Below are 24,412 nucleotides of genomic sequence, written 5' to 3' on the forward strand. Positions count from 1 at the left end.
GGGGGGATTATGGTGCGGGGTTGTTTTTCAGGAGCTGGGCTTGGCCCTTAGTTCCAGTGAAAGGAACTCTGAATGCTTCAGCATACCAAGACATTTTGGACAATTCCATGCTCCCAACTTTGTGGGAACAGTTTGGAGCTGGCCCCTTCCTCTTCCAACATGACTGTGCACCAGTGCACAAAGCAAGGTCCATAAAGACATGGATGACAGAGTCTGGTGTGGATGAACTTGACTGGCCTGCACAGAGTCCTGACCTCAACCTGATAGAACACCTTTGGGATGAATTAGAGCGGAGACTGAGAGCCAGGCCTTCTCGTCCAACATCAGTGTGTGACCTCACAAATGCGCTTCTGGAAGAATGGTCAAAAATTCCCATAAACACACTCCTAAACCTTGTGGACAGCCTTCCCAGAAGAGTTGAAGCTGTTATAGCTGCAAAGGGTGGACCGACGGCATATTGAACCCTATGGATTAGGAATGGGATGTTACTTAAGTTCATATGCGAGTCAAGGCAGGTGAGCGAATACTTTTGGCAATATAGTGTATATACATGAGGATGTGGGTGTGGGTGTGTGTGTGTGTGCATGTGTGTTGGACTTATAGAGTTAATATGAAATTTTAACGTTGATGTTGGAGAGAACAAGTAAGTAGATGTTAAAGTTTATGTCGCTTCTGAAACTCCACAAAGCACAATTTCACGCTTCAAGCCTTTTCGTCGTCACTGCACGACGTGTGTCTCTATAAAGAGTCTACAAAATACAGCCCTGAAATTTTCTGACTCTCCGCAAAACCGCGTGTGTGTTTTGCTTCACGTCTGCTCAGCACTAGGGAATCAGGGCTGATTGATGAGACCAGATACTATCATAATGTCATCCTGTCTTTTACTGACCTATTCTGATTCACTCACACTCGCCCATGATCATTACACTCGCCCATTTTCACCCCTGCTCTATGTATACTTTTTAAAAATAAAAAAATATGTTTTTAACACAATATTTAATGTTATTTTTCACCTATTTATTTATTTATTTATTTATTTATTCATTCATTCATTCATTCATTCATTCATTCATTCATTCATTCATGCACCTCTTGAGCTCCACATACACTCTTTCTGCACTACACTCTCCGTATTTACACACAATCTCATGTGTCATCTCACTCGGGATTAATCCCCGTTTTCCGATCGTCTGCGGTACGAAGGAGCCGGAAGTGCATCCAGATTTTAATCGGATCATCCGAAGCACCTCAGGAAGTGTGTGTGAAGCTCCTTCTCCTGATGTTATTTATACAACGTACTAAAGTTTTTTACTGATAGGAATTGAGCGATCTTCTGCAAATCTTCACAGTATTTTGTTTCATATCCAGATTTAGTCTCATAAAAGAAATAACCTAAATTTGGCTCTCATCACTCCACCATGTTGTCCTCATTCCTTGCAGGTCCGTCTTTGGTGGCAGCGGTGAAGAAGGACTGGGCCACTCAGAACGCCATCGCTCTCTCCTGGCAGGAGGCCGAACAGCCACATGCTGCCATCCTGGACTACGAGATCAAGTACTACGAGAAGGTACACAGGGTCAGAGTTCCAGCTGTGATTATATAACAGCTTACAGTTTGCTTTTTCATGTCCCATATCTATCATTTATTCTTTCTTTTTTATTCTATCTCTCTCTCGCTCTCTGTTTGCCTTTCTGTCTGTCTGTCTCTCTCTCTGTCTGTCTGTCTGTCTCTCTCTCTCTCTGCCTGTCTTTCTTTTTCTCTCTCTATGTCTCTCTCTCCATCTTTCATTCTCTCTCTCTCTCTCTCTCTCTCTCTCTCACACACACACACACACATTTCTGACAATATCCTACTCCTACATCGTGTACTCTATACCTTTAGTCAGTGTGTAGCTTGTGGATGTCTGATCTGTCTGGGTTTTAGGTCAAGCTGTGTGTAAGGCTCTGTTCCAGTCAGTTCTCCACTTCTTGAAACAGCAACAATTTTAAATACAAAGAATAATACTAAGGTCAGCTTACTCGTCTTGACATAAATGTAAAAAATAAATAAAAATACTTATAAAACAGTACTGAGGTTCAGCACTGCATTTACTGACATAAAGAACTAAACTTTTAAAAAATGCTCTTCTTAGTACACAGTTTAAAAAACATGTAGCTCTAAAGGTCAGCTCTTCCTGTCTAAAACTATTATAAATAAAATGTTAAATAAATAAATAAATAAAAGCTTAGAAATATAGGACTAAGGGTTCTTGAAAGAACAAATGAAAAAAAAATAAAATAAAAATAAATAAATAAATAAATAAAAGCTTAGAAATATAGGACTAAGGGGTCTTGAAAGAACAAATGAAAAATATAAATAAATAAATATACTAGATCATCTCATATTAAGATATACAGTAAAAACATTTAAAAACAAATTTCCAAAAATGAGTACTTAGATCAAATTTTAACAATCTCTAAAATTAAAGAAATTTGTGAAAATGTCTTTTAAAAGGTATTTAAAAAATTAGGTTTAAAATCTACTTGACCTTTTTTTGATTTATCAGTGAAATCTTATTGAAACTTTATAAAAATTCAGTATTTAATTCAGCTCTCAGTTTTGAAATATATATAATTTTTCCTTTCTGTTTCTTGGAATAAAAATCTTTGCTTCTTACTTTCTATTAATTACTAAAAGTCATTAGGAAAGTAAAATAAGCTTTCTGCTTGTGGATGTAAAAGATAGTCTAATCAGGCTCGAGACTCAGTGAATAAAGCATGTGTCTGGATCTCTGTTCTCTCTCTGTGTGAATATTAGGAGCAGGAGCAGCTGAGCTACTCGTCCACTCGCACTAAAGTTCCCAGCACGATCGTAACGGGGCTGAAGCCGTCCACGGCGTACGTGTTCCACATCCGAGCTCGCACCGCGACCGGCTACAGCAGCTACAGCTCCAAGTTCGAGTTCACCACAGGAAACGATGGTACGAGTCTTTCAGAATCAGAATCACTTTTATTGCCAAGTACTGTAGGGTTTACATATACAAGGAATTTGTCTTAGTGTGCTGGTGCATAGTAAATAAATAAGTAATAAAGAAAAAGAAGCATAATTTTACACACAAACTAGAAGCTATAAGGCTATGTGTAAACGTTGAGGTATAGCAACAGTTTAGAAAACCAAGAAAAATTAAAATAAGAATAACAACACTAACAATATATTAGTGCAGGATGTGCAAAAAGACCAGTGCAAATGCTACATACCGTGACTTTTCCCCACTCGCATTCACACTCTGTCTTGTTTCTGGTGCTCAGACTCAGAGGAAGCGTCCGATCAGGGCCAGGTGTTGGTGATTGTTACGGCGGCGGTCGGAGGATTCTCTCTGCTCGTCATCCTCACGCTTTTTCTTCTCATCACGGGCAGGTACTGACACCGAGACACCTGAGACACTGACACCTTCCTGCCATCGTTCACTACCTGCTGTCCGTGTGTCTCTCTCTGTCTCTTCACTTTCACGTTTGCTTCCTCGGGATTCTATTCAGCTCCTAATAGGGTCAGTGAGCTGTGTGTGTTTTTTCCGACTGGCTGCTCGCAGACGCTGTCTAATTATTTGGAATGTGCTCAAACAGGACCGAGCTCGCGTTTCGTGAGAGTGACACGCATGCAGCTCGAGGGCTCTGAAGGAGCCGGGCTGTATAGTGATGCCTTGTGTGTGTGTGTGTGTGTGAGAGAGAGACACAGCCCCGGTGCCCTCACGTCCTCGCACAGCCCCTGAGGCTAATGGCTCTCTGTTTGTGATGTTGAGACAGAGCGTGGCAGCAGAGAGGCAGTCGGAGGCAGATAACAGACCCCAGTCAACAGCTCACAAATAAATCAGCCGGGCCCGCTTGCACGCCCGAATAAATGATTACAGCGCTTTAGATCCGTGTCCGACGCACTGACTATCACTTACTTATACATCAGTGCTGAAGACATGAGCTCTGTAACATATATTATATAACCTACGCCCAAGTGCTGGTGACTGGACGCTGGGTCATGGACATGTCACACTGACACCATGATGTTTAAACAAACTTTATGAACAATACTAAGTTATTTAGCATCAAGCTTCGGGCTGGAGGGGGAGAGTGTCTGTTATAAAGTTCATAGTTAAGGCTCTGAGATACTGATCAGAGGGTTGAAGGTTCGAGATCCAGCTCTGCTGAGGTGCCTCTGTAGGGAGACCCATAACCCTCTTGGCTCCAGAGGTGCTGTATCAGTCCTCTGACCACTTCCTAACAAACTGCGACATATATGAAGAAAAGAGTTTCTGTAATATATGTAATTCTTAAAAAAAAAAAAAAAAAGGGAGAAATTGGGTGAAAGACAAAGTTTTGGAAATAAAAATTTATTTTAATTAATTTATTTATTTTATTCAAATTATTTTTTATAATTTATTTTTTACATTTATTATTATTATTATTATTATTATTATTATTATTATTATTATTATTATTATTATTATTATTATTATTATTATTATTTTTGATTGTCTGGGTCTTAAAAAATCAAACAAAAATAGAATAAGAATAGAGATACAATAGAAATATCTAACATGTTACCTGTGCATGTAGGAAAGAAAAAAAAAACATATAGAAAATACATATATATCTGCTGTATATAGCTATCAAATAAATAGCTATTAGTCAAGCTATTAGATATTATTTCCTAAAGGGTAAAGAGGTCAGAAAATCATTCACCCTATTGTCCAGAGATCCACTCCTGATGAAGGCCAGAAAAGTGGCCTGCTGTCTCCAGCCAATCAGGAGCATCCATGAGCTCATCGCTGATCGCTTCTTCCTCTGATTGTGTAACATCGTACACAGTGTGATGGAGGATGTATTAGAAGATGTGGAAGCTTATTGGTTAAGGTGTCGGACTGCTTATTGGACGGTTGTGAGTTTGCATCCCAGGTCCACTAAATGGGCCCCTGAGCAAGGCCCTTAACCCTCAATTGGTCAGTTGTATAAAATGAGAAATTATATTTTGCTCTGGATAAGGGCGTTTACCAAATGCCAGAAATGTCCTAGCCTTGTTTGCTCCATGGTGGGTGGGTTGGACAAGAAGACGTGATTTTTGTTTACACATTAATACAGTGTTGTTTGTTGTTTTCGTGTGTTTATTTATTTATTTTTATTTATTTATTGTTTACTTCACTATGGTTTTGTCTTCTGTCGGCACAGGTGCCAGTGGTACATCAAATCCAAGATGAAACCACAGGACAAGAGAAGGACACAGTATCAGAATGGACACGGTACACACACACACACACACACACACACACACACATGCTAATACAGTTAGATTGATAGGCACAGATGCCAAAATCTCACAATGCAAATGATCTTAAATCTCACTAGGGCTGAAAGAATGAATTTCTCCGGACTGATTTAAATGTTATAGAGCGTTGAGTCGATTGAATCACATTTACTTTCTGGACAAATGACCACTTTTCTTGATCCAGAGGAGAAAAGTGGAGGTCAGTAAACAGTAAAGCGTGAGATCTTTTTACAGCACTGTTTATTGACCGCGACACGAACCGGAGTAAAACAGAGTGAGGAGAAAAAACAGTTCAATCCCTCAATAAGAGGAAAATCTTTCACATCTGACAGTTTCTATCAATTCAAATCATTCATACAGTAAATCTATATACTCCATTTACTTCACTGCTTCTTACCAGATACCCACAGTGAGGGTTAATATGAAGCTCATATGAAAGTAGACACTCATGGATTTAAGAATTTGGAGCTTTTTATAAGTATTTCTGTTTTTATCTAGCCTACTAGGGGCAATATATTCATAGAAAAGTCCCAAAAAACAGAAGAGGCTAATTTTTCCCCACACAAATGTTAGTATCTTCAGAGTAAATGTTGATATCAAACCCATTCCTGCTCTCTGAGATGCTCCGAGTGCTTGTTCATGTAAAAATCAGCTCAGATTTGATCTTCAACCAGGAAAAATTCTGTGTAAGGTTCTCCAACACACGTCTAAAAGACCATCATATCATATATATATAGGTTAAATAATTCATTTGTTTATACTGATTGAAAATGTCCCATAAATCAGGAACTTATGTCTCATAAAAGGTTTGAAATAAAGTAAATTGTTATTGTTATTATTATTATTATTATGAACTCTTCATTGACAGTCAGAGGAGCATTTACGCCAAAAAACTGCATCTGGCAACGTATTTTTCTCCCTTATTCACACGTCTGATTACACCTCACCCAGTCTCAGCCTCAGAGCCTCAAACGGCTTTTAAACTCGAGGTTGCTGATGATGTGATTGTCTCCTCACGCTTCCCGTGCACCAGATCAGATCAGATCAGAAATCTTTCAGATCCTCAGCAGATTTTCCGCAGATACGGGGCCGAGTGACGTCATCAAACCCGAATCGCTCTTTCATTCACGAGCATTGGACATGAATAATCATACGTCTTCACCGGTGGGGGTTTAAAACAAGAATCCTGGGCTTGTGATTTCAATATTTTGCAAAGTTTCTTTTTCTTTTTAAAGTGTTCGGCTTATTTATGTCGGCCTCAGTATAAAATTCGAGCTTCATTAATACTTGAATTCATTTGAACACTCGAGCTTTTAGGTAATTATAAATCTGGGGCAGTAATGAGACGAAGCAATTACAATTAGAAAGACTTAGTAATACACAGAAAAGCGATTAGTCCACGTGTGACACGGAGATTAAAGCCGGCAGGCTGCAAACACCGTGCACTTTACATCCTGTTGAGAGAAATATAGAAAACACAACACAAAACTCTGCATTTTTTTTAAACATTCCCGGCTGGTGCTGATGAGGAAACTGAAGCCTGGTCTGGATTCTCTAGACTTCTGCTCATTCTTCTGCTTCTTTCCGACTCCCTTCACAGTGCCGTTCCCGGGAATCAAGACATACGTCGATCCCGATACTTACGAGGACCCGACTCAGGCTGTTCATGACTTTGCAAAGGAGATTGACCCGGCTCGTATCCGCATAGAGAGAGTCATCGGAGCTGGTACGAGTCTCTGTTCATTTCTGTCTGTGTTTAAAAAATAAAAAATAAAATAAAAATGTCCAGTAAATATTTTTTTTTTTGCTGAAGAAATTACTGGAGATTTTGGGATTTAAAAATATATATATATAATTTTTTTTAAATTATATTTTTTATTTACTTATTTTTAATATTAAAATACTAATTTTAATAATTGTGAATTTTACACTATACACTTATAGAAATATTAGTGGCATTATTTTTCTTTGCTTAAAAAAATATTAATTTTACTGTATACATTTTTAGAAATATTATTGTTTTAAACAAAATTATTTCAGAGCTGTGTTCAGTTCTAGCTGCATTATTGGGGGGCACAAACTTTTGCACATAAGTACATGATGCACTGCTGTTCTATTATTATGCTACTGCCATCTAGTGCCTGGACTGGAGACGTACAAGTAAAGCAGAATTGTACCCTGAGCTCGTGTGTGTGTGTGTTGAACAGGTGAGTTTGGGGAAGTGTGCAGTGGTCGTCTCCGCACTCCAGGGAAAAAGGAGATCCCTGTGGCCATAAAGACCCTAAAGGGCGGCTACACAGAGCGGCAGAGGCGGGACTTTCTGCGAGAGGCGAGCATCATGGGACAGTTCGACAACCCCAACATCATCAGACTGGAGGGCGTGGTTACGAAGAGTAAGACACCACTCCTACACCGTCCTCCACCAATCAGCAGAGCTCTGAGAAATAAGTATAGTGTCGGTGAAACAGAGGATGAATTCAGACGACAGTTACATAAACTTACAATCTAAACATATACAAAGAATCACACACTAGCTACATGTTTATTTAGCTCATTAGCATATGTAAATGAGTTAAATTACTATAATAATTAATAGACAAAGCTTCAGTGTTACGAAAAACCTTAACATTTCCCAGTTGGAGCTAACATTTAATAACATTCCTTCAACGTTTCTGCAACATATCAGTTGTACTAGCGTTTCCCTAGCATTTCTTATGCAGAGGCCCTTTCATAAAAACTGTAACTTTAATAATGTATTAATTTTTTTGTTTGTTTCAAAAACCAACGACTGAAGCTTTTGAGATTTTCTGTACACTGTTTTTATGCTGAACAACAAAATGACTGCAGCCACATGCAAATTTACGTAGAAATTCCAGTAAAGTCCAACCTACAACATTTATATTTATACACCGATCATGCATAACATTATGACCACCTGTCTAATATTTTGCTGGTCCCTCTTTTGCTGACCCGTCATGCACCGTGTATTCTGACCCCTTTCTATCAGAACCAGCATTAACTTCTTCAGCAGTTTGAGCAACAGTAGCTCGTCTGTTGGATCGGATCACACGGGCCAGCCTTCTCTCCCCACATGCATCAATGAGCCTTGACCGCCCATGACCCTGTCGCCGGTTCACCACTGTTCCTTCCTTGGACCACTTTTGATAGATACTGACCACTGCAGACCGGGAACACCCCACAAGAGCTGCAGTTTTGGAGATGCCCTGATCCAGTGGTCTAGCCATCACAATTTGGCCCTTTGTCAAACTCGCTCAAATCCTTACGCTTGTCCATTTTTCCTGCTTCTAACACATCAACTTTGAGGACAAAATGTTGACCTGCTGCCTAATATATCCCACCCACTAACAGGTGCCATGATGAGGAGATCATCAGTCTTATTCACTTCACCTCTCACTGCTCAGAATGTTATGCCTGATCGGTGTATACAAGTTTTCTTCCGTTTTGTTTTTTTGTTGTCGTTGTTTTGTTTGTTTGCTTTTATCAGTATGGCTTGTTCCATACTGTTTTTTTTTCCTGTTCTTAATTTTACATCCAAATAAAAAAACCCTGATGAATGATTTAATCGTTTATGACTGCCTCGAAATATAAGCAAATGAGCATTTCCAGCACCTCAGATTTAAGGAGAGGAAGGAGAGGAAGGGGGTGCAATAAAATTTCCAGCTGTGAAGTCAGGAACTGTATCAAGTGAAAAAACCTGCTAATTATCATGAGTATTAATATCATTTGTGTTAGATTTGACACCTCGTTGTCATGGGGTTGTGTTATTAAAGGAAAATAATCAAAAAAATTCCCTCATGAGATCTATCTATCTATCTATCTATCTATCTATCTGTCTGTCTGTCTGTCTGTCTGTCTGTCTATCATCTGTCTATCTATCTATCTATCTATCTATCTATCTGTCTGTCTGTCTGTCTGTCTATCTATCTGTCTGTCTGTCTGTCTGTCTGTCTGTCTATCTATCATCTGTCTATCTATCTATCTATCTATCTATCTATCTATCTATCTATCTGTCTGTCTGTCTGTCTGTCTGTCTGTCTGTCTGTCTGTCTATCTATCTATCTATCTATCTATCTATCTATCTATCTATCTATCTATCTATCTATCTATCTATCTATCTATCTATCTATCTGTCTGTCTGTCTGTCTGTCTATCTATCATCTGTCTATCTATCTATCTATCTATCTGTCTGTCTGTCTGTCTGTCTGTCTGTCTGTCTGTCTGTCTATCTATCTATCATCTATCTATCATCTATCTATCTATCTATCTATCTATCTATCTATCTATCTATCTATCTATCTATCTATCTATCTATCTATCCGTCCATCCGACCATCTATCTATCTATCTATCTATCTATCTATCTATCTATCTATCTATCTATCTATCTATCTATCTATCTGTCTGTCTGTCTGTCTGTCTGTCTATCATCTGTCTGTCTATCTATCTATCTATCTATCTATCTATCTATCTATCTATCTATCTATCTATCTATCTATCTATCTATCTGTCTGTCCGTCCGTCCGTCCGTCCGACCATCTATCTATCTATCTATCTATCTATCTATCTATCTATCTATCTATCTATCTATCTATCTATCTATCTATCTATGAGGTAAAGGGAAGTAGGAAAGTTGAAGGAAAGGAAAGTTAATGTTAGCACTATGAAGTTGATTATTTTTCTACAACAGTACAGTCCCCTTACGGTTTATTCCTGTTTTTATCTGTTTTCTACATGAATGAACTTTTCTCCATTGTGTATATTTGAATAATTAATAAATGCTGTTTGTGTGTGTGTTTGTGTGTGTGTGTGTGTGTGTGTGTGTGTGTGTGTGTGTGTGTGTGTGTGTGTGTAGGTCGCCCTGTGATGATCGTGGTGGAGTACATGGAGAACGGCTCATTGGACTCTTTCCTGAGGGTAACAAAAGCTTATAATGTGCTTTAAACTGGAATTTAGATACCAGAGGGGTTAATAAACGATGTCAGGGTCGCTTGATTTACAAATGAGAGAGAGAAAGAGAGAGAGAGAGAGAGAGAGAGAGAGAGAGAGAGAGAGAGAGAGAGAGAGAGAGAGAATATTATGAGTATGGGTTTGTGTGCTACTATTTGGAAATGGCTTTAGGAGTCACAGTCGAGCGTGTACATGCTATTTCAGTCTTTCTCGCTATCCTGAGATGCTGCACTGGTAGGAGTTCGGCGGTAAAAATGGACCCGTTTCTTCATCCGCCTCTGCTAGTGCCTCGAGTATGTCGCGTGACGAACGTGACAATGTGTCGACATATTTATTCAAGCGTGACTGTAAATAAGTAGGAGGAAACAAAATGACTTGAAGTTTTGATGCAGCGGGGAAAAAAAGAGTATACAGATTATTTATATGCATGCAGAGAAAAGATAAGGGATAAGGTGAGGTGCAGGGAGATATAAGATAAGGTAAGATAAGATAAGATAAGATAAGATAAGATAAGATAAGATAAGATAAGATAAGATAAGATAAGATAAGATAAGAACAGGTAATGTAAGATAAAACAAGATGGGGTGCAGTGAGATACGTTAGGACAAGATGAGGTAATGTTAGATAAAACATGATGAGATAAAATAAGACAAGGTAGGATAAGACTAAGCTGAAGTTAGGTGAGGATATCAAATAAGACATGGTAAGATGAGATAAAATAAGACAATGCAAGGTGAGATAAGATAAGGCAAGGTGAGAATGAAAAAAAAATACAAAGCCATGGATGGCAAGATACAGATAAGACAAGACAAGGTGAGGTGATATAAAATAAGACTAGTTAACATGAGATAATATGAAATAAGACAGGGTGAGGTGAAATAAGATGAGATAAGACAAAGTAAGATGATATAAGATAAGGTAAGATGAGGTAAAGATAGAAGTAAGACAAGGTGAGAATGAATGAAACAAAATAAGACAAGGTGTGGTAGGATAAGATACAATTAAGACAAGACAAGGTGAGATAATATGAGATGATGTAAGGTAAGCTGAGGCAAGGCGAGAATGAATGAAATGACAAGACAAGGTGTGGAAAGATGAGATAAGTTAAGACAAGATGAGGTTAGGTGATATAAGATAAGACAAAGTGAGGTGAGATAAGATGTAAGACAGGATAAAACAAGGTGAGGTGAAATAAGAAAAGATAAGGTGAGATAATTTGAGATAATGTAAGGTAAGCTGAGGCAAGGCGAGAATGAATGAAATAAGACATGGTAAGGTAAGATAAAGAGAAGATGAGGTGAGATAAGATGAAATAAGACAAGGTAAGATGAGATAATATGAGATAAGGTAAGCTAAGCTGGTGCAAGGTGAGAATGAATGAAACAAAATAAGGCAAGGTGTGGTAGGATAAGATACAATTAAGACAAGGTGAGGTGAGATAAGATGTAAGCTAAGATAAAACAAGGTGAGGTGAAGTAAGATAAGGTAAGCTGAGGTGAGGTGAGATAAAATATGACAAGGTATGGAAAGGTGAGATAAAGATAAGACATGGTCAGATGAGTTACGCTGAGATAAGATAAGAAAAGGCAAGGTAAGGTAAGCTGAGGTGAAACTAGATAGGACTAGATAAGTAAAATGAAAAGATTTTCGGCAGCATCTATGAAAAAATAAGGCCCAAAAATACAAGAATAAAATAAAATAAAAGGCAGTAAAAGTGAAACATCTCTAGTGGAACGTTACAGATTGTGGTATATATATTATTATGTGGTTTGCTTTGCAGCTTGTGATACGAAAAACTCAACACAAAACAATTATTTCTACTTTCTTTAATGAATTTGTCAGGCAGCAACCTATAAGAGAAGCATGTAGAGTATTACACACTTTACAGAACAGCATTCCCCACAGGACATCAGATCACAGCCGAACCAGGGTAGTGCTCACAGGCTTGCTTTCCATTTGCATATCATGAATATTTATAGATGCTTGCATTTTTAATGAGGTGAAGGTGTAGATGTGCTTTTACACCATTTTTTTTGTTGTAGTTAAAAAAACATGAAGCACAATTCTTAAGAATTTATAGTTAGAGATGATCGGGAGCGGAGATCGTTCACTCGGGTATCAGAAACGGAGAAATCTGTATCATTTTCCATGTGTGTGTGTTTCCCTCTCACTATGCAGAAGCACGACGGACACTTCACCGTCATCCAGCTGGTCGGTATGCTGCGCGGCATCGCCTCCGGTATGATGTACCTGTCCGACATCGGCTACGTCCACCGGGACCTGGCAGCCCGGAACATTCTGGTGGATGACAACCTGGTGTGTAAGGTGTCGGACTTCGGCCTGTCCAGGGTCCTGGAGGACGACCCAGAGGCTTCCTACACAACTACAGTGAGACCCACACACACACACACACACACACATCTGCTATAGATTCTGAGAAGACTCATAAAGCCTAAAAGCATGTACAATTATATAAAACCGTTATGATGGGATTGTTTTCGTCTGCCCTGCGTTATTCCTTATGGAAACTTGGTGGATTGTTTTTTTTATTTTTGCACAGTAGCCATCTGAGACAATATATTCTATTCTGGTATGTAAACACAGTGTTTTATAGCCTGAAAGTAGTGAGGTGAGATAATATGAGATAAGATAATATGGGATAATGTAAGGTAAGCTGAGATGAGATAAGGTAAGGTGAGATGATGTGAGATAAGGTAAGTTGAGACAATATGAGTTAAGCTAAGGTAAGGTGAAATAATATGAGATAAGCTAAGGTGAGATAATATGAGGTAAGGTAAGTTGAGATAATATGAGATAAGGTGAGCTAATATGAGATGAGGTAAGGTAAGATAATAGAAAAAAAGATCATTTATTTATTTATTTATTTATTTGCTCAGTAGCCATCTGAGACAATATCCAAACTATTCTCCTCTATCTTGGTATGTAAGCTCAGCGTTTTATAGCCGGAAAGTCTCCCGAATCGCTTCATCTCTCACCGAGCTCCTGTTTAATACAATGAGTTTATGTTAAATGTGATCAGTAAAGTTTGTGCTTGAGAAACCCAACACTACACTCGTCTTCTCTAATACGGGTTTAGAAGATCCCTGGCTCCGAAAAGACTCTTTTTACCGTTGTTTCTTTCTCATTCGTCTGGATGGTGAGTCAGACGCACACACGGCTCTGCAGCCGGACCTGCCCATATAACCGAGTTGAGCGCGGAGAGTAGTGGACGCTGAGAGCCATTTCTGAGAGCAGGATGATAGCGTGAGAAGATAATGGAGTGTCTGCAGCAAGAATCATGGAAATCTACTCTCAATAGCGTACGAGAGAAAGTCTAACGCAATCGGATTGGATTTTCAGGAGAGGAGTGAATTATGTGGAAATGGGATCTTCTTTTCTGTATGACAGGAAACCCTGAAAGTCTTAGAACTAGACGAGACTTTTTTTTTTTCCAAGAAAGTTGAACTGACCTGAAATGTACGGAGATTTTATTTCAGGAAAAAAAAAATTATTCCTAAAAGCCTATACTTTATTAATGTAATCTTTGTATAAATTATTATTATAAATTATTATTATTTTATTTCGTTTCGTTTCATTTAGTTTTTTTTGTTTTTATTTTATTTTATTTTATTTTATGTTACTTTTAAATTCCATTTTTTTATATATATTTTTAACGTGGCCATAAAAATAAAAATAAAAAAAAGCATAAAAAGCATGTGCTTCTCCTGTGTTTAACTGTGAATATGACAAATAAAATCTGAATGATTAAAGATATTGATATTTTTTCCTTTCTTTCTTTCTTATGCAGGGAGGGAAAATTCCCATCCGTTGGACGGCTCCGGAGGCCATCCAGTACAGGAAGTTCTCCTCAGCCAGCGACGTCTGGAGCTATGGCATCGTCATGTGGGAAGTGATGTCTTACGGAGAGCGGCCATACTGGGAGATGTCCAATCAGGATGTGAGCTGGAGTTCAGTTCGTTTGTAGAAGGGGTTTGAATAATACGCAATGTCACAAAACAGCTGCTCCAGATGTAGATTAAGAATGGAGTAAAGTCTAGTGTTAGGAAGAGCGAATGCTTTGGGATATCCGTGTTAGAACATCTCTCAGCAAAATGTGTCATATACTGGTCCTGATTTATGATCGCTTTAAAACCATTTAACCCTTTTTATCAGTACCCTGACATTTCATCGACTTATCAAGTAAACAAATGAATTATTTTATCTCCATGATTCTGATGTAAAATGAGTCAGGACTCTGTTGGCTTTCAGTGTGAGACATGTGTTTTTTCCCTCTGTTAGATAACCTTACACAGAATTTTAGTGAAGATAAATGCCTTTTAGGTGTGTTTGGGGTAACAAGCACTTGGGGCATCTCAGAGAGCAGAAATTGGTTTGATATCATCATTTACTTTGAAAATACAAACATTTGTGTGGAAAAATGAACTGTTTTGGGGGGTTTTGGCGTTGTTTATGCCTTTAGCAGGCTACACAAAAACAAAAATACAGAAAAACAGAAAGCTCTGAGTGTCTACTTCCATATGAGCTTCATATTAACCCCCACTGTGGAGAGAGACATGACAAAGACATTCAGTGCTGAATGTGAACACAATCAAATAGAAGCAAACTCCATTTTTTGGACCCCAGCACTCCTCATGCTCAGATGCTTAGATGATGTCTCTAAGCTTACATCCTCTCAGAAGTGTGGTATTAGCCGTCATGTACTGCAGGTGGCGCTGTTAAAATTTCCTTACAGCATCCATGACTTTAAAGTGGTGAAATGATCTGGTTTGGAGACACCTACCTTGTAAAAACCGATCGTGTTTCTCAGAACATTTCCTCTGTGAAAGACATCCATGTTAGAGATAACACTGCTTGTTGATATATGGATTATTTTTCATTAAGTGTCCACTGTGTGTCCTCCCCGCAGGTGATCCTGTCCATAGAGGAGGGGTACCGGCTGCCGGCGCCTATGGGCTGCCCCGTGGCTCTGCACCAGCTGATGGTTCACTGCTGGCAGAAGGAGCGCAGCAGGCGGCCTCGCTTCCACGACATCCTCGGCTTCCTGGACAAGCTCATCCGCAACCCCAGCAGCCTCCTCACGCTGGTGGAGGACGTGCACAGGTGGAGCTTCAGCTACTACTACTAATACTGCTACTGCTACTATTACTGATATGTAAACGTCGAACACCGCTAGCGGTAGCTAGTCAGTAAAATAATCACTGCCATGGATGAGCACCCTGACGATCTCTCTGTAACATATTCACTCTGTTGATAAGAAGCTGTGTAGAATCTACCATCATGTACGACTACCATTAAGTCAATTTGACCAAATAATAACCTCTGTAATATTTAGAGACTTCTGAAGGAGTGAGATTAGAGCACTCGAACAGAACTAACAGCTCAGAATGACGGTAATTATTATAAATTAGAGATGTCAGTCGACGACCCCAGTAACGCTAACGACAGATTTTATAGTCTTTCCGAGCTCACCAGCTAATTATCGAGTCCTTCATGAGCCAAGCTCATGAGCTGCACGCTTAATGTGCGTGAGGATCCCTGTGGGACTTCTGTCCTTACCGAGGTGATGGAGATATCAACATCAACAACAGAACAGGGCGATACAGGAATGACAGGCTTTTGTAGGTCGACACGGAAGCGAACGTTACGGTGCAAAACAAATCAGAAAACACAATAACAAATACAGTTCAGACAAACCGGAAAAGACAGGCATAGCTTGTGAATGGAATTCTTACCGCTGATTGGACGAGATATCGTTCACTCTGGATCTACAGGAAGTCCAGCAGGCTGCAGCAGTAGGAAGTGTCTCAAAGCAGCTTATAGAAGTATAGAAACATAGAAAAATGATCAAGTTTAAAGTTAAGTTTCTATTTATCCCAAACATTTGTCCCTAATGATCACGCCTGATACGACGGTGGCGAGGAAAAACTCCCGGAGATGATATGAGGAAGAAACCATGAGAGGAACCAGGCTCAGAAGGGAACCTCATCCTCATTTGGGTGACACTGGACAGTAAATAATGTAACTGTTGATAATGTCCTTTCTACAACAGTTTATATTCACGAGGAATTGTGCAACCAAGTGTAGTTTCTGAGTTCATAATAGACTTAACAATATTTCCTTCCTGCTGAAAGCTGACTGAGGCGACGGCAGTTCAAAGATGGTGGGATCGTCTCCAAGTGGTTCAAGCAACGAGACTCCAACCAGGGCTAGAGCGTCTGGATGGGTCAGGCAGATCCAGAAAGAAAAAAGCAGTCACACTGGGAACTCAGAACTCTGGGAGCTCAGGAAGTGGTTAAGAATCCACTGAGCTCTTTTTGTGGATGAAGTTGGAACTGTGTGCGAGCGAGTTATTAGTATAAACACAACGAGTGTGTAGAAGTAGAGGAATGTGCCTGTTCAGCGTGATAATGTTTAACGTCTCAGATAACCTCTTTGGTCCTGATTAGCCACATGTTCACATCACAACCGCCTTTATCCAGATGTGTAAAAACTTAAACAGTCACCAGTGGGGTTTAACTGATGGATCATAGAATAAAAGTTTGTGTAAAAAGCTTTGTAACCCAAAATTTACCCAAATAAACATGGATGGTGGAACTGGAAGTGCAAAAATATAACTCGTTGTACGACTTATTCATTGCATATTAAAAGAAATTTAAAAAAGAAGGTTTTTTTTCCTTGATCTCATCACAACCTTGGTTTTACACACTGCCCTGTTTGTCCTTGATGTTCGCACAGTTTACCCGAATCCCCTGAAGAGCTGCCTGACTATCCTCTCTTCATTTCCATCGGCGACTGGCTGGACTCCATCAAAATGAGTCAGTACAAGAGCAACTTCATAGCGGCAGGGTACACCACTCTGGACTCCATCTCCAGCATGAGCATTGAGTGAGTAAGACGCTCCGGCCATTCATGACAAGGAAATGGATTTTACACCAAATTGCAGGGTTTTGTGTCATAAAAATGATGATGATGATGATTATTATTATTATTATTATTATTATTATTATGATTATTATTATTATTATGATGATGGTTATTATTATTATTATTAATAATAATAATAATAATAATAATTTCATAGCATAATTCATTATAGCAACCCATAAAATTCAACGAGAAAACAAATGGAAATGTGTTAAAAAAAAATAAAACTTTTAATAAATTGGTTGCATAAGGCAACCTGATGTTATTTTACTTTTTGGGAATTTCAAAAAAGAAGAAGGAAAAACGTACAATAAACTGGTCACAAGTCGACTTGACATGATTTAACGTTTTGTGATTTTTTTTTTTAAAGAAAAAACTTACTCATTGCATATGTTGGCCTCGTCAAATTTTTGTGATATTAAAAAAAAAAGATAAAAATATTATGACACTTTTTGTGATTTTTTAAAAATAAAAATCTTACAATACTTACATACAATCTTACAAAACATGTTGCATAAGTCGCTATGACGTGTCAAATTTTTGTGATTTTTAAAATGGAGAAAAAAAAAAGAAAAAGAAAAAAATGTACAATAAACTGGCCGCACAAGTCGACCTGATATGATTTAACATTTTTACTTCACAAACAACCTGCAATTTTTCTCTCCACTGTATGCTTTGTGTTTAAGGCTTGACAGGATGTTTCAGTAAGTAATGAAACACTTGCAGTTGTGCAGTTAGAGGAAAACAATCAACAATGGAGTGAAGTCATGCAAGTCTATCTATCTATCTATCTATCTATCTATCTATCTATCTATCTATCTATCTATCTGTCTGTCTGTCTGTCTGTCTGTCTGTCTGTCTGTCTGTCTGTCTGTCTGTCTGTCTGTCTGTCTATCTATCTATCTATCTATCTATCTAAATACATTTAATGCTGTTTAATTAAATGTAAGGTGCCGTGAGCAAGAAGCAGAAAAACGACTGAAAACTGCATCAGACCACTGACACCGGAGACTCCTTCCTTAAACGTTAAATAAAGTTTTTTTTAGTGCGAGTTCTTGATCATGAGGAGGATGAGTACAGTGTACTGTTGTAGCCAGCGGTGCTGTTATAGAGAACGAATGAACACAACAGCGCTGTCGTTTCTCGCAGGCTTTTTCGTTCCTCACCTGCTCCTGCTCTGTTCTCTCTGCAGCGACATCAGGAGGATCGGCGTGTCTCTGATCGGCCACCAGAGGAGGATAGTGAGCAGCATACAGACACTGCGACTGCAGATCCTGCACATTCAACAGAGCGGCTTCCACGTATGAGACGGACCGGCCCACACACACACACACACACACACACTTACACTAACACTCACATGCACATACACACACACACACATACACACACACACAGTCAGGCCTGGTCTGTTTTACTAAGCGCGATGAAAGAACTCTGAAAACTTTTCACCCGGCTGTTGAAAGGCTTCCAAAACGAAAAAGCAATCAAAGAGGAAAAAAAAAAAAAACCCACAAAGAGTCTCTGGGAGATGGACAACCGATCAGGGTTGGAAACATGGCGCTGTCGCTATGGTGATGTCATCTGTCAGTCAGTCGGTCAGTCGTCCACGATGTTCCGTGACTGGCTGGATTCACAGTCGGAGAACTTTGAATAGTATATTTGCTATTTTAATGTAACAAAGTACGTGTCTTAATAGATATTTATCATTTATTTATCATGCTACTTCCAGGAAAATATCGAGAGACCTTCAGAATGTCCGTGGACGTGTAAGGCTAGTTCCCATCGTTTATCATCTGATATTTATGCCGGTATTTATGTACATGTACATGTGTATGTCGGGGGAGGGGGTTATTGTTGTTGGTGTTGTTTTATTTATTTTTTTTATAAATTTTTTTAATTCGTTTGGGGTTTGTTTTGGGGTTGTTGTTTAGTTTTTTTTTTGTCCATAGCAATATGTGCAGTCTTTTTTCGGGACGAAAGAGAAAAGACGCAGGAACGGGAGAAGGGAGTAAGAGTACGGAGTTGTGTTTAGAAAAACAAAAAATAACGCCGCACAAAACCATTGACCTCCTCAGGCAGTCAGCTGCACCGTGCAAGAACGTTCTGGACCTTTGGGAAGATTGAAAGCCATGGTCTCGTGCTCCTGCATCAGACCTCACACAATCAATTGTACACACCGGGCTTCACCTTACAGACCTGCATACTCCGCTGTGATGCACAATATTTATAAAGCTCTTTTATTTATTTATTTATTTATTTATTTATTTATTTATTTCTCGAGACAGGTGAGATTGTCACGGCGAGTTAGTTAGGAGTCGGTTTTAGTATAAATAGAAAACACGTATTGAATGTAGGATGGTGTGTAGCAGAGAAAGTCCTCGGTCTCTTTCTCACACACACACACACACACACAAACACACACACATACACATACACACACACACACACCTTACAAGTTATCATGCTTACTTAACAATAATTCAGTGATATCCTCGATTAAACACCTTACTTTACACACACACACACACACACACCTCACAGGCCTGTGTATTTTCCGGTTAATGCACTGTATAGCTTACTGTATAAACACACACATATACACACACACATATACCTTACAAGTTATCATGCTTACTTCACAATAATTCAGTGATATCCATGATTAAACACCTTACTTTACACACACACACTAACATATATATACACTCACACCTTACAGCTTATCATGCTTACTTAACAATAATTCAGTGGAATTCTCGATTACACACCTAACTTTACACACACACACACACCTCACAGGCCTGTGTATTTTCTGGTTAATGCACTGTATAGCTTACTGTATAAACACACACACACACACACTAACATGCAGAGGATGTCCATGTACTGGAGCAGATGTTCAGGACACCGGGGACTGGTGGAGGGCAGAGCGATGGGTGAAACGTTTCTGCACACTAGAGTGGATAGGGACTAGTAACACAATAGTATATTATTTTTTATAATTTATTATGGAGTAATAAAGAGGTTGAAGTGGATTGATTAGGTTGGATGTTTGTAAGAAATAAACGATGATGGATGCCTTCTGTGTGTTTTGTTCGTTTTTTTTGTTCAGCTTCAAATCTCAGCAGCTTCAGGATTTTCGTCACACGAGATCTCACGTTTCTCTCTGAACAGAGCAGAGGTAATATGTAGAAGTTTCTCTTAGGCTAATAATGTTTACCATGGAACCATGTTTAGGGCACCATACTGTACACACACACACATACACACACATTCACACACACACTCACACACATACAGTCTCACACATGTACACACACACACACACACCCATTCATACACACAGGCATTCACACACACATTCACAAACACACACACACATACTCACACATACAAATTCACACTCACAAATATTCACACACACACACACACACACAGGAGCACTTTAGTGTGTCTCCTGCTATATATTATGGGATGTAGGAGGAAATCGGAGAATTGGAGGAATCCTGTACAAACATAGTGGAGAACATGGAAGAGGAAGAAAGAGCACACAGAGCTCAGAGTGTGTGTGAGTTAATATACGAGTCAGACTGTCCTTTTATTTTATGCATAAACCTTTAAAAAAAGATTTATTTTCCTGTAAAAACACCAATAAATAATCTCTCACGTGTCTTCTGCTGTGTGAGTCTCTGATCACTAAACTCTTATTTTCATTACTGAAACATTTTCTGCTCGGTTCCTAGGAGGTCGGTGAGAAAAGAAGAGTTGTGTGTGTGTGTGTGTGTGAAATCTTTTATCACAGTATGAGCATTATACTACTCTAGATCATACACTATATTGTCAAAAGTTTTGAGACACCCCTCCAAATCACTGAATTCAGGTGTTGTTTTTCAGGGGTTGGACTCGGCCCCTTAGTTCCAGTGAAAGGAACTCTTAATGCTTCAGCTTCATACCAAGACATTTTGGACAATTTCATGCTTTGTGGGAACAGTTTGGGGATGACCCCTTCCTGTTCCAACATGACTGCACACCAGTGACCAAAGCAAGGTCCATAAAGACATGGATGAGTGAGTTTGGTGTGGAGGAACTTGACTGGCCGGTTGAGTCCTCAACCCCATAGAACACCTTTGGGATGAATTAGAGTGGAGACAGACCTTCTCGTCCAACATCAGTGCCTGACCCCACAAATGCACTTCTAGTGGAATGGTAAAAAATTTCCATAAACACACTCCTAAACCTTGTGGAAAGAGTTGAAGCTGTTCTAGCTGCAATGGGTGGGCCAACTCCATATTACATTCATGTGCATGTAAAGGCAGGTGTCCCAAAACTTTTGGCAACAAAGTGTATCATTGCATTCAAAAGAATTGGCATGTTTAATGTTTAGTAGGAAGCTCCCGATGTAGTGCGCAACAATCCTCATTCTGTAAGAGATTTCAAACATAAACAGAGCAGTGACTCACACTATAGCTGGACCCCCTGGAAGTCGTTTAAATTGCTGGGGCACGGTTTGGTTGTCCAGCTGCACCACGTCCTCTGTTTCTCCCGTTTTTCTTTCCTCATTGACAGAGTGACAAACAGCGGAATCCTCCCTAGGATCTTCCCGTTCATCACACTGACAGCCGCATTGGCTTCTGCTTCAGAGGAGAAGCTCACGTAGCCATAACCTTTGGATCGTCCATCGTTTCTGCTCATCAGCTGTATGAGGTACAAAATACACTGACCAGGCATAACATTACTCCTTTTGCTGCCAAAACAGCCCTGACCCGTCCTGCACTGTGTATTCTGACACCATTCTATCAGAACCAGCATTAACTTCTTCAACAATTTGAGCAACAGTAGCTCGTCTGTTGGATCGGATCACACGGGCCAGCATTTGCTCCACACATGCATCAGTGATCCTTGGCCGCCCATGACCCTGTCGCCGGTTCACCACTGTTCCTTCCTTGGACCACTTTTGATAGATACTGACCACTGCAGACCGGGAACACCCCACAAGAGCTGCAGTTTTGGAGATGCTCTGATCCAGTCGTCTGTCTACCATCACAATTTGGCCCTTCGTCAAACTCGCTCAAATCCTTACGCTTGTCCATTTTTCCTGCTTCTAACACATCAACTAGTATTAGTATCAGGGACCTGGGATAGAACCTCCTTATAGTCCATATGTACATCTTTTCTGTGTTAAAGGATATTTCAGACAGCAACTATATAAAATACAGGGTATGAAAAAGAAAGAGTAAGGGGAAATGAACACAGTGTATTGGGAAAGGAAGAAACTGGAGGGATTAGTAGCTGACCTTAACATGGATGATGTTGCCAAACGGAAGGAACTCCTTATACAAGCGCTGTTCATCGATAGTGAAGTCCAGGCTCCTGATGAACAATTTGACTTCCTGCAGAACAGGGGTCCAGACGTCCAGTCAACATCCAGAGTGCTAATTAAGCCATTCAAATAGCTCAAAATGTGAGAACAGGAACATAAAAATAAACAAAGGAGCATGGGAGTAAGTAAGAGTGCCTTTGGCTTCATGATAATCAGATTTAATGTGGGACACTAGAGACATGCCCCCATGTCCATATATGGACACAAAGGTACGTCCTCTCAGGTCTGTGGTCTGCAGGCAGACTTTAATGCTGTACTGTGGTGATATTGCTGTAGAGAGTCACATCCGCTGGCAGGTTCCTGGACTTTGCAGGCAGCTCCACCTTCTGTTCAGATATGGGCTCATGTGGAGATGCCGGAAGATCCTAGAGATAGTTTAGGTGTGAAACATCTGGGGTTAATATATGAAGACACCATTATAAGGACTTTAAGCATTTTTACTGTACCGCTTTTTTCATTTTTTTTACCAGTGTGTGCTTCCTTTTGGGCAGCTCCACTTTCTGTTCATTAGACACCTTCATCTTCTTCTCCATGATGTTCTAAAATTTTTTCCTCTTCTCTTGGACTTCCACAAACTTCTCTTCTTTCTTCTCTTGTTTCCCTATCTCCTCCAGCTCATGGGCCAACTCGTCCATTCTTTCTCCCCATGAAAGTGGGAGAGGAGGCAGGTTCAAGGCGGGTTTCTGCTTCTCTAGCTCCTCCAGCTCATCTTCATCCAACGTGTCCATAATTTCTCCCCAGATAGGAGGCAGGTCCGGGGCGAGTTGAGTCTCAGGCTCAGGAGTCACAGGTTCGGGTGAGGACTCAGGCTCAGGTGGAGATACGGGCTCAGGTGGAGACACCACCTCAGATGGAAAAGTGTCTCTTCCTCCCAGAAGCTTGTTGATGTCTCGGCCACCATCATTGGCATTCTGATTTCTAATCTGTAGGAAACACAAGTTGAAGCTTCTAAAGATAGTTTAGGTGTAAAATGTCTGGAGTTAATATATAAGGACTCCATTTTAAGAATGTTAATGCTTTTTTTCTTACCAGTGTGTGCTTCCCTTTGGCCAGAATTGGCTGGTCATATTGAGAAGGCTGTGAAGATGGGAGGAAGCACTGATCTTCATCATTCTCCATCACTGAGGGCTGGGGGTAGAAGTGGGGCGGCAGGATGAGGTAGTTCATGGGGTAGAAATACACAGGGATGAGGACAAAGCCAGGTGTGTCTGTGGCAGGCACAGATTTTGCCTGGAACTGAAAGAAAAAACAGATAACGATTATTATTTCAGAAAAACATAAAGAAATGAACAGGTTTATATTCTACAGGCAGGTTAAAGCTTAACTATGACATGGAAAATAACCTCAACAAAGCATGACGATAACATAAAAACCTAGATAACATGGCGTCCGGCCTTAAGGCACACACACACTGTTACATCGACACATAAGCACAATGACTGACCCTGACCAAGACAGCAGGACAAACATATATAGAACAGCACATCAAGGGAAAACAGGTGAGAAAGCTCGAACAGGCATTAGGATAGAGCCTGGCACCGCCCACATAGGAATAACACAAACCACTTGCCAGGATTCCCTAGAGGTCTGGCAAGGAACTGTCCCAATAACTCCTGACAATATTAAACTCTAGATTACGAGTGCTTCCAGAAAATAGATCCTAATCAAATTTTTCCTAATCAGGAAACTTTCCAAACCTGGTGGTTGGTGGTGTGACGTGTGACAAGTACAATTAGTGAAAGAAGTAAAGTTTGGTGTGTGTTGTGTGAAAAGTGAGGTTTGTGAAATGGTGAAGTGTAAACGTGTCGCTATCTAATCACTCTCTAT

At 39.7% G+C, this 24,412-nt stretch overlaps 1 protein-coding gene across 1 annotated transcript in view; it reads left to right on the top strand.

The window, feature by feature from the left end:
- epha6 (eph receptor A6) overlaps positions 1–20,805 on the top strand; it is a 187,743-nt gene extending 166,938 nt beyond the window's left edge. The window contains exons 6-17 of the mRNA XM_058381240.1: positions 1,441–1,565; positions 2,795–2,957; positions 3,286–3,394; positions 5,194–5,264; positions 6,891–7,016; positions 7,498–7,683; positions 10,163–10,224; positions 12,436–12,645; positions 14,066–14,215; positions 15,185–15,378; positions 17,014–17,163; positions 18,395–20,805. Coding sequence (XP_058237223.1) covers positions 1,441–1,565; positions 2,795–2,957; positions 3,286–3,394; positions 5,194–5,264; positions 6,891–7,016; positions 7,498–7,683; positions 10,163–10,224; positions 12,436–12,645; positions 14,066–14,215; positions 15,185–15,378; positions 17,014–17,163; positions 18,395–18,509 — 1,661 coding nt within the window. The 3' untranslated portion in view covers positions 18,510–20,805. The remainder of the gene's footprint in view (positions 1–1,440; positions 1,566–2,794; positions 2,958–3,285; positions 3,395–5,193; positions 5,265–6,890; positions 7,017–7,497; positions 7,684–10,162; positions 10,225–12,435; positions 12,646–14,065; positions 14,216–15,184; positions 15,379–17,013; positions 17,164–18,394) is intronic.
- The last annotated feature ends 3,607 nt before the right edge of the window (positions 20,806–24,412 follow it).

Source organism: Hemibagrus wyckioides, linkage group LG26 (genome assembly GCF_019097595.1).
Source record: "Hemibagrus wyckioides isolate EC202008001 linkage group LG26, SWU_Hwy_1.0, whole genome shotgun sequence".
Classification (NCBI taxonomy): domain Eukaryota; kingdom Metazoa; phylum Chordata; class Actinopteri; order Siluriformes; family Bagridae; genus Hemibagrus; species Hemibagrus wyckioides.